Source organism: Varanus komodoensis, unplaced genomic scaffold (assembly GCF_004798865.1).
Source record: "Varanus komodoensis strain SLA01 unplaced genomic scaffold, ASM479886v1 scaffold12, whole genome shotgun sequence".
Taxonomy (NCBI): Eukaryota; Metazoa; Chordata; class Lepidosauria; order Squamata; family Varanidae; genus Varanus; species Varanus komodoensis.
This window is the reverse complement of record NW_025335349.1, coordinates 30,892,720-30,907,246: the sequence shown is the minus strand read 5'-3', so window position 1 is coordinate 30,907,246 and position 14,527 is coordinate 30,892,720. Positions and strand designations below refer to the sequence as shown.

General features: G+C 44.4%; 1 protein-coding gene across 2 annotated transcripts in view; it reads right to left on the bottom strand.

Annotated features, from left to right (window-relative positions):
• Positions 1–8,297: 8,297 nt before the first annotated feature.
• The window catches only part of SUZ12 (SUZ12 polycomb repressive complex 2 subunit), a 47,498-nt gene continuing 41,268 nt past the window's right edge, over positions 8,298–14,527 (bottom strand). For both annotated transcript variants that reach the window (XM_044422081.1, XM_044422080.1), the window contains 4 exons: positions 14,217–14,374; positions 12,514–12,712; positions 11,516–11,595; positions 8,298–10,555 (listed from right to left, as the gene is read on the bottom strand). In XM_044422081.1, coding sequence (XP_044278016.1) covers positions 10,207–10,555; positions 11,516–11,595; positions 12,514–12,712; positions 14,217–14,374 — 786 coding nt within the window. In that variant the 3' untranslated portion in view covers positions 8,298–10,206. The remainder of the gene's footprint in view (positions 10,556–11,515; positions 11,596–12,513; positions 12,713–14,216; positions 14,375–14,527) is intronic.

The following is a 14,527-nucleotide window of genomic DNA, read 5'->3' as shown; positions in this document are numbered from 1 at the left end:
GACCTGGTGTTGAGGACCCCCAGGACCAACATCCTGGGGGTCCTCAACACCAGGTCTGAGACGGTCTCCATCAGCTCAGGCAGGGAGACTGTTGGGCAGAAGGGTGCACGGTACACCAACAGAATCCCCAATCTGTCTCGTTCGCCCAACACCAAGTAGAGGCACTCCAGCCTGGTCTCGAAGGGACCGGAAGACCCGTGAGAGAGATGGAGGCTCGGTAAACCAAAGCGACCCCCCCTCTCCTCCCTTCTGGGCGTGAACAGTGCTGAACCATATACCCGGGCGGGCACAGTTGAGAGAGGGCAACATCCCCCCCCCTCCCGCCCAGGTCTCCGTTATGCAAGCCAGGTTGGCCCCCTCATCCACAATCAAGTCATGGATGAGGGAAGATTTATTATTGACCAACCTGGCAATTGAGCAGCAGCACCATCAGGCCTGAGGGGCGGTTGACAAGGCTACCTGGCACCCTCTGGCTGGGGGCAAAACCAGAAGGAGGGATAGGTGTCAACCATCTGTCCCTCCTTCTACGCGGACACATTAAGCCCCCACCGCTGTTACGTCCATTGCCCAAGACCACGCCAATGGCGGCACCCACGCGCTCCCCAGGAAACATAAACGTCGACATGGCCAGGGACAACTCCATAAAAACAGATTAAAATCAAATAAAATTATAAAAGCAGTTAAAAACTCCCCCTTCCCTAACATTCAACGGCTGGCGGGCCAATTTCAACAAAAGCCCCTGGCCAGCCCAGCCCCCTGCTCGGCCCCCTCTCAGCCCCCAAACGGCAGCGACCGCCCTTTGGCCGTCGCCCTTCGGCCGCTGCCGGCACTTTAAGGCCGCAGGGCGCTCCCGAAGCCCCGCCCTGTCCTGCATGACTCTCACCTGTGTGGGGGGGGCGGGGGGGCAGGCCGAACCGGAACCGGTCCTGCGTCCTGGCCGGTGGTGCTGGCCTCCGTCGGCGGCGTGGCAGCGTGCAGCCGGTGGCGCACGAGGGTCCTTCCTGCAGCGCGGGGGAGGTGTGCCCCATCCGGTGCACTGGTTCTCCCTGCTGCCACCGGCGCTTTAAGGCCGCAGGGCGCTCCCGAGGCCCCGCCCTGTCCTGCACGACTCTCACCGTATTCTGAAAGGGAGCCTGAAGAATTAACACAGAAGCGACAAAAGATGAAATGCTCAAACTTACTGACAAACGGAAAGTGAGTAAATAACAGGACCCAGATGACATCGATCCCAGAGTAAAGAACCCCAGTATGAAATTGCTGTTTAGCTTAGGGGGGCAGGGGGGAAGAAAAGGGAAGACATTGATAGAGGTGTTCAAAATAATGCACAGTGTGAAGAAAGCGGAGACATTTTTCTCCTTCTCCCATAATGCAAGAACCTGAGGTCATCCCATGAAGCTGATTAGTGAGAGGTTTAGTTCTTCTTCACAGAACATATAGTTAAACTCTGGAATTCACTGCCACAGGAAGGGGTGACGGCCACCAATTTGAATGGCTTTAAAAAGGAACTGGGCAGATCTGTGAGGGAGGCTATCAGTGGCTACTATCCTCGCTAGCTTTGTGTCCCTTCCTTTACCAAAGGGGGCATGCCTGCATACACTAGCTGCTGAGGGGCTTGGTGGAGGTCTGGCACCCATCCAGTTGTGGGCTGCAGGTTTGCCACCATGTGCGTGGAGTGCTGGTCTTTGGTCTGATCTAGCATGGCTTTTATGTCCTTGTGGTGTTGAGGTGGAAGGATATGAACAGCTGTCTGCCAGAATTCCCTAGTATGCCTGACATACATTGTGAATGCTCACTTTATTTCTAGGATGCACAATTCCTTTTCTTGAGGCCTGGTGGGTTGCATGCGGAAAAGCGGGTTGCTTACCTGTAACTGATGTTCGAGTGGCCATCTGTGCATTCACACATATGGGTTGCTGCGCCTGCGCAGTGCCTAGGCTGGAAGATTAGAAAGCTAACGGTTTTTGGCGGGAAAACTCCGCTCCCCTCCCCCTTCGTGGTATAAATAGAGTGGAGTGTCTGCCATTTTACTCAGTCTTGAAGACCGCACGTTCTCCCTCTAGAGGTTAAGAATAAAAGTAATGAGAAAACACAATTATATCCGAACGGTACCGATGTGAATTATAGTATGGTACCGAGAACAATATCTGGTCAGCGATATAACCCAATGGTACCGATGCAAATTATATTTTGGTACCGATTTATAGTACAGTACCGAGAAAAATGAGATCCACTCACCGACACCGAGTGGGGCTGGCAGGTGGGTTGTGTGAATGCACAGATGGCCACTTGAAGAACATCAGTTACAGGTAAGCAACCTGCTTTTCTTCGTCATGGCCTCTGTGCATCACACATATGGGTGATTCGCAAGCTTACCACAGTCGGAGGAGGGAGGTGTCGTCAGCAAAGAACGGATGAGAAAACAGCTCTACCAAAAGAGCAGTCTTGTCTGGCACGTACATCAAGCCGATAGTGTTTGGCGAAAGTACATGGACCAGCCCAGATCGCAGCTCTGCAGATGTCTTGCACCGAAACCTCTGACGTTCTGGTGGGAGGAAGGCTTTTTCCTGCGTCGAATCGAGTTGTGCCCCGATGAAATCGATGACCTGCGTGGGAATAAGGGACGATTTGTCACGGTTAATGCAGAGACCGAGAGCATCGAGTAGAGCGCAGGTCATTTGTATATCAGACAAGAGAGCTTGCTCGGATTGCAAGATGGTTAGCCAGTCGTCTAAGTATGGGTATATCCAAAAGGTAGGACGTTAAACTCGAACAGGTCGGATCCGACAGTAAAATGTAGAAAGCGTCTGTGTGAAGGATGGATGAAAATATGAAAATAAGCATCCTTTAAATCCAGTGAGGCGAACCAATCCTCTCTTTTCAATAACGGAAGGATATTTTGCAAAGTGGTCATCCAGAACTTCCTTGGTTTAATGTACTTATTAAGAGTTCGTAAGTCCAGGATCGGACAAAGACCACTGTCCCTTTTCGGGACCGTAAAATATCTGGAATAGAATCCATGTAATCCTTCTGAGCAGGACAATTGTCGAATCGCTCCCTTGAGAAGTAGCTGGGAGACCTCATCGTGTAGCACCAATGAAGAAGGTGTGAAACGGATCGGGCTCGAAGGAGGGATAACATCGAATTCTATCCTATATCCGAACTGGATGATAGATAACACCCACCTATCAGATGTAATGGACTCCCAAATGGGGAGTCGGCCCTGGAGCCGGTTCCCAAAAGGGAGAAGGGAAGGTGGTGTTGGGAAAGAGAGGATGGTTCGCCCAAGCCATCAACATGGGCGCTTATCGGTATCGAATCGCCGATGGCCTTGGGAAAAACGCTGTTGTGTTTGCTGTCTCCAACGCTGTCGTTGTTATTGCTGGCGAGGGTAGTTTTGCTGGCGCGGATAGTATGGTTGGTTCCTGTAGGAAGACCGAGGCCACTGCCACTTACGTTTTTGCGGGAGCTCCATGTGGCATGCAGTTAGGCGTGATCCATGAATCGCCTTTAATTTGCGGTCGGTCTTCTGGTGGAACAGACCGGTACCGTCAAATGGCATTTCCTCGATTCTGCGCTTCATCTCACTGGGGAAATTACAATTGCGCAGCCACACATGTTGGCGTAACAAGATGGCATTGACGAGGGCCCTTGAATCGGTGTCTACATGATGACGACGGTAGACAACTGTTGCACCGCCACCTGCATCGCCTCCTTAATGAAAACCCTGGCAAGGTCCGCTTGGTGGTCTGGAAGGGAGGAAGCGATGTTATCCAGCTTCTGCATGATAAAGTACTGGTAATGTGCCAGTGTTGCTTCGTAGTTCAATATCCGCACACCGAGTCCAGAGACCACATAGACTTGGCACGCAGGCATATCGATTTTCCTCCCTTCCTTGTCCTGAGGAGCGGTATGTCCCCTGGACTCCCTGCCCTGGGAGGATTCAACCACAAGAGAGTTCGGTTTTGGGTGACGGAGCAGGAAGGGAATGTCATCATCACGAGCTCTATACATGGCCTCATATCTGCGGGAGATAGCTTTGGTTGGGCCGGTTGGTCCCAGGGCTGGACCATAGCCTGGTGGAGTGTAGTTATAAGTGGCAGAGCTATGGATGCAGACTGCTCTCCCCGAACGACATCATAAAACCGATCTGTGGAGGGACCTGGCTGTTGATGAGCTTCGATTTCAAGTGAACAAACTAAGCGGGACATGAGCTCTGTGAAAGAGACATGCGGTTCGTCGGGTGAAGCAGGCCCTTAGTATGCGACAGCCACATCAGGGGATGTGGAGTCGACCTCCAAATCCTTGGAGTCTTCCACGTAACGCGGCCGGTTTTTGCTTGAGGAGGAGGAGGTTTCAGGGGAGGTTGGGCGCCTCGTCTCCGTACGCCTGGAGGTGGATGGTACGTCCCTCGGGACCGATGGTGATCTATGATCCCGAGGAAAATAAGGATATGGTTGGTAACCACCCCAGCCGGGGGGAGCACCATATCCCGGGATCAACCAACTCTCATCTTGATGTTCGGATGAAAGGCTGCGACATCTGGGAGGTAATGGTGAGGCCACATGAGGTTCAGTCGGTGGCATAGGTGTTGGCAAGTGATCCCTCGGCAGGGAGTCTCTGATCTCACCATCAGAGATGGACTCCCGAAGCAGCTCCTCCTGTTGCTGGGGAGGCACGCTCTCAGGCCGAGTGGTTGACCTGGGGGATCCCGGTGGAATCACCTGCATAATGAGTTGCAGGGCCGGTCCCAAGGGGGTCGGTACCATGGCGGCCGTTGGTACCGAAAAGCCCGATGAACCTGAGCCCTGGTGTTTTGGGCAATCAGGTTTCTTGCTCTTGCGAGCAGGCTTATCCACCTTCTCCTTCCTCAACTTCTTATGGGTGGAATGTTTATCCAGACTGGTATGCTTGTGCTTCTCCCGTTTCTTAGCCGGGGGAGAAGGCAGTGACTGAGCCTCCATAGAAGCGGCACCTTCGTCCGAAGGACGCTGCGGAGGATCGGCAGAGGTCGACGAAGGACGCTTCGCTGGAGCACTCATGGTGGAGGAAGAGCGCTGAGAAGGCGCGGACAAAGAGGAACCAGGCCGTAGGAGCAGTTGGTCAGACTGCATTAATGCCTGATCCCAAAGGAGCTTCCTGAGACGATTCTCCCTGTTTTTCCGTGCCTGCTTGGTAAACGCCAAGCAATGACCGCATTTGTTGGTCCTATGCCCCTCGCCGAGGCAGAGGAGGCATAGATCATGTGGATCAACTGGCGATATTTTAGATCCACATTCAATACATTTGCGGAATGCCGCCCGTTGCGCCATCGCGGAAAAATGAAGAAAAGAGAATTTAAGAAGAAAATGGACAGAATCGGGAAGAACAAACTTGGAGCAAGAGGTTTTTTTTAAGGTTTTTGAGAAAAAAACAACGAAGAGGCACAGATCTATAGCGAGAGACGAATAGGCACAAGGCACAGCGAACGGCGGTCACAAAGACTGAGTAAAATGGCGGACACTCCGCTCTATTTATACCACGAAGCGGGAGGGGAGCGGAGTTTTCCCGCCAAAAACCGTTAGCTTTCTAATCTTCTGGCCTAGGCACTGCGCAGGCACAGCAACCCATATGTGTGATGCACAGAGGCCACGATGAAGAAGGGTTGTACGCGGAATGTTGTGAACTGCTTCTGTAATCTGTAGAATTTGAGTGAAGGTTGGGTCAATGCAAAATATGAGTACCATTGACTTATATGGATAGATTGAGAACTCCTCTCTGATGGAGGTGTTCATTTTAGATATTCTATGTATTGACAGATTTGTTACTAGGAATATTACAAGAGAAACTGGAGTGGCATCTTGATCAGAGATTTGAATTATTTTTGGGGGTCTTGAGCAATTTGTACAGGCTGCACATGGGACATCAGTACACGTACATAGGATGACTCCCTTCAGGGGCATTTTTATGTCCGACTGAGTGGAGAAGGGTGTGAACTTAGCTATTGCCACTACCCTTTTGATGGAACTGCTACTTGACTCTTGAAAATGTGGGGTACACACCTTGGTCTAGCCTGGTTTGAAAGGGGAACAGGATCCCCTTGAAGTAAGTCAGATTAAATCAGGAGTCCTCAAACTTTTTGAATAGGGGGCCAGTTGAAAGGCTGCGGTGACTGTCGCGGACTGGAGAGGTGCCATCGGGCACACGCAGTGGTGGCTTGCTTGCTCGGAGATCTCCCAGGGAGTCCAAAACCATCTCTGACCGAGCAAGCCACCACCAACCCGCCCGTGCTGTGAGGCAGCAGCGAGCACGTGCGGGAGGCAGGCAGCGATGGCGGCTTGTTCGCTTGGAGATGGTTGTTCGAGCGAGCCACCGCCTCTCCACCTGTGCAGCAAGCGTGCGCACAGGCGGTGAACGGCAGCGCAGGCCAGATGGATGGCCATGGCAGGCCAGATTTGTCCCACGGGCCATAATTTGAGGACCCATGGATTAAATCTTCATTGTTCATCCAGTTACTGCTCTTTTGGCTAAGTTCATAGATTCTGATGACTAGGTTGTGATGTTATATCCTTTGCTTTCTAGTTTTTACAGCTCAGTAGCTTGGTCTGGCGCTGTAGCCATGCTGGATCAGTGTATTGTACCTGGGCTTGGCTGAGCAGATCTTCTTGTATGGGTGGCAGCTGTGGTTTCCTGAGGGGAATGGTGTCGTGTGTGCTGACTCAGAAGTCTGGTGCACGTAGGGGAGAGGGAGACGTCCCCTGAGAACCAGACTTCATTACAGGAAGATATGTATTTGGTGCCAGTAGTTTAAACGCCCCCTGCACTCCCTGACGGTGCTCTCCAAAGGGAAGAGAGCGTGGGGGGGGGGAGGGAGAATTCAGGGAGAAACCGAAAGCATACAGCAATCAGAGGCCAGCCTAGAGGTTGCAGGGAATGGCCGAGACACCTGCAGATAAGTCTTGAGAACACAGAAGTTAACCTTGAGGGACTGTTAGAAAATGCACACTGCCACAGACGCACGCGGATTGGGGCAGTTCGAGACGAGAATGTTGGAAGATGGAGAGAGAGAGGTTTGTCAGACCCACCCATCGAGGGACAGCCCAGGCAAGCTAAAAGTATTTCTTGAGCTGATCCCATTCAGGAAGAGAGGACTACTGCATTATCATCACTAGCATCATTATTCGTGATTGTAATTGCTAACTCTGTGTGGAATAAAGAGTTTAGTAGCAAAAACCGCATACGTTGCTTTTGTTGGGATGGAGCGCCAGCCTCATGACAAACGGCTACTAGGACAGAGAATGCTACTCTTCTGAGCCAATATGACAGTATTAAGGTTACTGTACTGTCTGCTCTGCTTTTTTCCAAGTGTCTGGCCCACAGGAAGGACTGCTTGTAATAGTCCTCTTAGCTGGGAATTGTGAAGGCATTCGTGCACTGGGCACCTTTGGCCTGGAACGTGCAAAGTAACGTCACGTTTGTAGTTGGCTTGCATGTGAACAAGTCTGTCAGTGGTATCATGGGTCTAGACATAATGGCCTTAAACATCTGTGGTTCAGGCTCCATTTCCACTTACATCCTGTCAGATAAGCCAATTCATCCTGGAGTTGACTTCTCCCTGCATGCATTCTGCATGCATTCTGTCTGGACTGGGTTCTATTCTACTCCAGCTACTTTTTATCTTCTCCCATCAATCATCACTCTTGTATTCCACCCTCCTGAAAGCGTATGCTTCATTCTTGCAGGCTTGCACCTGTTTTTCACAGATCCCACAGCCTCATTCTCTATTGCATTGCTAGGAGAGCCAGATCAGTGAGGCTTTCACCTCTCATGCTAATACTTGCCTATAGACAGACAAGATAAATGTAAACCTACAAGTTTACATTTGTTGAAACCAGAACAAGCCAGAAATCGGCAGAGCCAGAAATGGAAAGGGCTCTCTCCCACTGCTGGTATTTCTGAAATGCCAGTTAACGTCCTTCTGCCTTCTAAAATGAGTGGAAGGAACAACTCACACAAAAATACTTTCCTCCATTGTAGCAAAAAAAGCATTGCTTTTACCAGTCTTTTGCTTAACAGAGGCGGGTAGGGTAGGTAAGCCCAATTAAACAAATTCTCATTTTAGAAGAAAAATATAGTAACAATGACCAAACATGTGCATCAAAACTTTTGTCAGTTTTAAGATGACAGTACATCTTCCAAATGCAGACATGTTATAAGTTCTGTTTTCAGAACTAAGTATTTCTGGTATTGATCTGGATCACACAGTTTATATAAAATACTACTCTAAATGCACATGAAAAGATTAAACTCCACACTTTGACAGATTTTATATTATTGAACTTTATGTACAAAATCCAATTTCAAATAAACATTTAATGTAAAAATGAAAAGGTCCATTAAACAATTGTCTCTTTATCTACTGTACCATTCAAAGTTTCACCCAGTTTACATGATTTCTTCAAAGTCTCCTTAAGAGTACATATAGAAAATCCATCTTTATTATAAATAGAAACAAAGGGATTCTCAGATTTTATTATAAATGGACATGACATACAAAGTTTACTGGACAGAAGTAATTTCATTACTATTTTGGGGGGGTCACCAACTTTTTGTGCAAACAATGCTAGCCTCCTTTTAAGCATTAAGAGCATGACTGCTTAAGAAGTGACAAAAGCAATAGTTCTAGAACTAAGTCTCTCCTAAAATATATTTTTTACATATGTGCACAGCTTTAGCAAATTAAAGCCCAAGAGAAATGCTTGACCAGCTATTGAAAGATGTAATTAAGAATTTGCTACAACTCAGAGCAGGCAAATCAAACAGTCTAATGATAGCTGTAGTCTCCCTCTTTCCTATTGACACAAATCCATGACTAAGAACTTAATACTGGATGACAAATCACATCCACACCATTAGTTAAATAGTCTCACAGTTAAACACATCTTTAGGGACCAAAGTCAGTATTTACATTTTATAAATTTCTGAAAACCCCCATTAGAAAGCTTTCCCCCCACCTGCAGACAAAAAACCCAAATAGGGAACTGCCTTCTTATGATGGTGGAATGAAATAAAAAATTAGAAATTCCTGTATTTACATAATTGATCCTTTATAAATAAAGATTATGAAAATGAACTATTTAAGAATTAAAAAATGAGGTGATGTCACTCAACCACAGTGCTTGCTGGAATAAACCCGTGGTGCTGATACTGTACCAGTAGTGAAACTACTTTCCATTGGAAAAAAGAAAATCTGTAAACATATGCTTAAAATGTGTTAACAGCAGTGCAAGACTGCACAAGACTAGTTAGCATCTGTATTGAATGCAATACATGACAGAATACTTGCCTAAGAAGTGCAACACATTTTCTGGCCCAATTTTACAGTGCATTTCCCCTCAAAAGTAGCATCCAGAAATCCCAAGTTAACTCCATTCTTTGATCTTGCAGTCTGTTCACAGGCAAAAACAGGCACAGATTCAGGCACTGCTCACTACAGCTTCTAGGTGTTAACACAGCATGCCATTATGTAATCCGAAATGGTTCTGCTTAAGTAGGTTAAAGGTTTGATCTAGTATACCAGATGATCAGAGTTATCTACAAATTCTATTATGCTGTCACAATTAAGATGGTACTTCTGTGTTTGTGATGAGAAAAGTGATGAATTTTTCCCCAAACAGACATGAGACAAAGAAGTGCTGTTTCAGCTGAATGTTTTAAAATGTGCTTTAAAATTTGCTTTCTGTAGTTTGACAGGTATTAATAAAAACAAAAAAGATCAAGTTGAACTTTAAATGGTGCATTATTCCCACAAAAAGTTAACCCAAAGAATTTCTAAGTACAAAGCATAAACTGTCCCAATCCCTTCCCTAATTTTTAACTCCATAGTAGGAAAGACAGCCAATACAGATGCAAAAACTTTATATAAAAACTGGTTTACATATACTTAAGTTATGTAAATTCAGTACAATTCATAATTAAAATTCCCAAAAATTGTATTGCTCTTCATGCTCAAACTTTGAGTATTGTCATTACATCACTAGAACTGATATACATGTAGTACTTGCATAATTAACTCAATAGGAACCATATTAACACTATCATTGTTGAAATCCTTTGCTTCCAGCAGTGCCTGTTAGAAACCTGTATATCTTAAATTCCTTACAGAGTTCATGCATCTTACAAAGTCACTTCAATATTTGTCCACTGCATGAATGGCCTTTGCTTTTCTTTCTAAATCTTCTGTTTTCTATTCTGTTTTGTCATGCATGATGTACTATCCATTTCTGAAGATCTCTCTCTAGTGTTAGCTTCAATGCAGCCATTTGTTGTCCCAGAGTGTTCTTCAGAAAGCTCCTCTGATGCTGTGACAACAGTTGACTCTCCTTTTTCTAATTTCTGTTGCATTTCTCGAAGCTTAGTAACAGCTTTGTCTATTGACATTATGCTTATAAGATTAAAGTCATGCATGCTGACCAGATGAAGCATGAAGTTTCGACATAAGTTCTTCTTGATTATTTTGTGTCCATAATTTTCAACAAACAGCATACAGGCATGATTCATTTGATTGTCTGCAATAAACCTGTTAAAATTAAAAATACAAATTATTGTTACACATTTGGATGCACAGATGGTGCTGTATGATCAAAGTTTGGATTTCTTAAGTTCTGGAGGAATGCCAGTTTCTTTCAGTGTCCTATTTAGACATGCTCCTGCATATTACTTGTCTACACAGAATTCCTACATATGTGCTTTAAATTTTCAGTACTTCAAATGTAGGAAAGGCACACTGAAACAATACAGACTGCAACATTTGAATCAAAACATTTGAATCAAAACATTTGAATCAAAACTGCTTTATTTGTATCTTTATCTTCCATCTTGGGGGCTCTGGAATCTTCTTAGCTCACAAAGTGTAGTATAATTTATACATAAGTCTAGAATGTAGTCCTCCTAGGACATAGTCACAAACTACCTAAGTCATAAAGGATCCAAATTTCAGCCTCCTGCCTTTTAGTTTTTTTCTACAAACCAAAATATGCTCTGGACACAAAGGGTCCCACCCATATCTGTGTAAGAATTGTTTTAAGCCCTAAACAAAGAAACAACAGAAGACTGAATAAGCCATCTTAAGGTTTTCTTTAAAGATTCTAAGCTAAAACCTCTGGAATAAAATAATTAAAATTTATTGGAAGATTTTAAATTTTCTTTTCAAAGTTTGTAGGCCAAACTATTTTGCAGAGGAAAGGTCAGGAAGTTAAACAGTGCCTTCCAGATTGTACTGTTATGCATAGACTCAATGTAAACTCAAACCTTAAGCTTAATCCTGCCTCAACAAAATATTCCTTACTTGCACTTGGGGTTATTTTTGACCCCAGACAAAGGCAAGGCAAATCTATATTTGAAAGACTTGTGTTCAGGCTAAGTGTTTCCCCCCCCCCACTCCCCAGGAGGTTTCAATCAGCATATGAATAATTTCTAGCTTTCAGCAAGTGCAGGTGATCCCATTAATTTTGATGCAAAGAATGTTTTAAGAACATACCCGTGCTTCATAACATGCAGATTCCATAATTTCATCACTTCTTTTTCTCCTTCATTAACATCAGAAAACTCTTCAATTTGCTGCATTAAGAAAACCATTGTGTGCTTGTTAATACATAGTATTTTCATGTGGCAATTACTTAGCATGCTGTCCCATTTATTTGCCTATTACTAACATAATTGTTCTGCATAGCACAATATTGCTATTGGTCCAGAACAATGCAACTAGAACGGAAGGCAACAGAATGAGATAAGCTTTTAAGGAAAAGAAATACTGGGGTAGGGAAAGAGGAAACAGAGAGGGGCCCTTACATCCACAATCACACTGAAGTGTTTACATGTAAACAAGAGTATTTCTGAAGAGAGTGTTACCTTTTCCTCATGGCAAGAGGAGTAAAACTCACTTCACTCCTTGAACTGGTTATTTCCATGAGTTAATATGGAAGATACAGGGCACAAGCTGGTTCCTTAAGGATTCTACACTGCTTAGGGGGATTTAAGTGTTTTAGGAATGGGTCAGACCAGCCCATTCTCAGGATTAATATTCTAATATTGGCCAAGTGATGAATTCTTTCTTATAACAGTGGCAAGTGGAGGTTATATTAGAATGTTATATTTGTACAGGAATTAAATTGTAAACTGTCCCGAGACGTCTGTTAAGGGGCACTATAGAAAAGTTTTAAATAAATCATTCCAAAATCTGAAAATGTTTATAAACACTTGCTAGCAATTGACATTGACATGTCATAGCAACTGCTCTCTACCACAGTGTCAACCCAAGTTTTCTCTTTTTTACCAGAAGTTTGCTATTTTCCACAGCAACTGCAAAAACCCATATGCACTAATTATCTTACTGTCTCTATCTGACTTGTCTAAGATGCCTCAGAGGAATGCCCATTATTAAGATTTGGGCCACAGAAAGTAGAAATATTGTTCAGCAGAACAAAGACTATTTGCAAGGGGATCCTCACAGATTCACTGGCTATATGCCATAATTACCGTTATAGTTTTCTCCCTTAGCCACTCAGGATCCTTTTCATCTTCACTGTCAACTTCCATTTCTTGTGGACGGAGAGGTAGGCAGGTATCGCTGTGAAAGTATAACCGATTATGTCCACTGCTGTATGTTCGTTGCTGTTCCACTTCTCCATCTTCAGATTCAAGAAACTCTGACATGCTGGCTTTTGTACGCTTTGGTCTGGAAAAGAAAGTATGCATACTTTCTAACAAGCATACAGACATCCTGATAGCAAAGTTGTAACATTATACAACCAGACGGAATCTACAAGATCCACTTCTAAGATTGGATAAGTGGCAGCCCTCTGATCCTACATTTGCTGCCCAGCAGCAACACATGCAGACTGTGATTACATTTACCATAAAAATTCATGAAAAAACCCCTAACATACAATAATCAAGAGATTTTAGTGTCATGATACAAATCTTGAACTATTTCTAGAACCCAGAACAGTTAGAGTCTGGACATCGTTCTACCTCTGTATGGCATAATGCCACCTACATCTCAACTAAGCCTGATCCTCAATCAGGATGCAAAGTGAGTACACCTTCTGTATAAATGAAGTAAAAATATCACAAGCATCACAATGAAACTAGTACTGACATTCCAGAGAAAGGATAGAAAACTTTCATTTAGTTTTCAAGCCCCTGCGGTTTAAGGCAATAACATTCCAATCATTATATGGTAGCATTCATTTCAGTTATTTACTAGATAGGACAATTTCCTTCAATACTGTCAATTAAGCAAATTTTCGCATAAGAAGATACTTGGTAAAAGACTATATTGCTTCCACTGCATCTCTGAAGTAAGGGAATGTAAATGTTGAAGATGATTTTCTATTGAATAGAGTGCAATAGTTCAAGAATTTCACTATCATCGTAACAAGCATGATAATTCACAGTGCCCTTCCCAGCCTTGGATTTGCAGAGATGGACTGGAATCCTCTTAGCAGCTCTGTGAGTCCCTAGTCTAGGATTCTTCCACCTGACAAAGGTGGGAGGCCGATTGTTGTTTGGTTGCTTTGCAATTTCAGTGGACAAGTTCTGTGCCTTCTTTGGGGGGCTTTCACAATTTCCACTTAGCTTATTTGACTTGGTTTCCACTTCACCAGATGAAAAAACTCCACACCTCCCTTGACCACTGCTTGGCCAAATCAGTGTAACCAAAGAAGAGGCAAAGCAGCTAGGGTTTTTTTCCCTGCTTCACTACCAAGGCCAATGAAAGGTTGAAGACCCCCTAGTCAAAAGGCAACAAACTAAGGTTTTGATAATATGCAAAGATTAAAACACAACCACACAAATATCTTTTGCTGATTATCCTAAATTTAATTTTGCTTTGTTTGCTTGCTTTATTTAGATACGGTCATGTTAGAAATCCTGACATAATGAGAATACTTTGCTAAAGAAGAATCTGAAGGTAGGCTAGTAGGCTAGGGACTCTACTGGCCTACGTTAGTTCAAACAAAATGAAGGCAAGTAGTTCCCAGATGAATCACTGCCACTGGCTTTGTTTTACAAGAGGCACATTACTTTAAATGAAATATTCCACTATAATACATGTATATAAAAAGTGGAAGGCATTTTTTTTGCTTTTTATGCTTTAACAGGAAGAATCATGGAGATCAGGAAGCTAATGGAGTAATTGTATGATCTTACAGGTAGGAAATGCAATGATTTCCACTGACCTGCATACAAGGATGTGTGTAATTGGAGTTCGCTTGACTGGTCCATTACGACTGAAGGCAAACCCAGGTTGACGATGAATATCCTGAGGATTTCCTGCATAGGAGCCATCATAACACTCATTGATAGAAACATCTATCCTAGCACCTTTTGGATGATACTGAAATAAATAAATATTTAGCACCATAAGTAAATTAACTGCAGGTAGCCCAGAAAAGAACATTGGATTACTCAAACTCTACTTTGTGATTCCTCACCTATTTAGCTAAAACTGGGGATACTGAGACTGCAAGATAGATAAGTAATGTTGCTA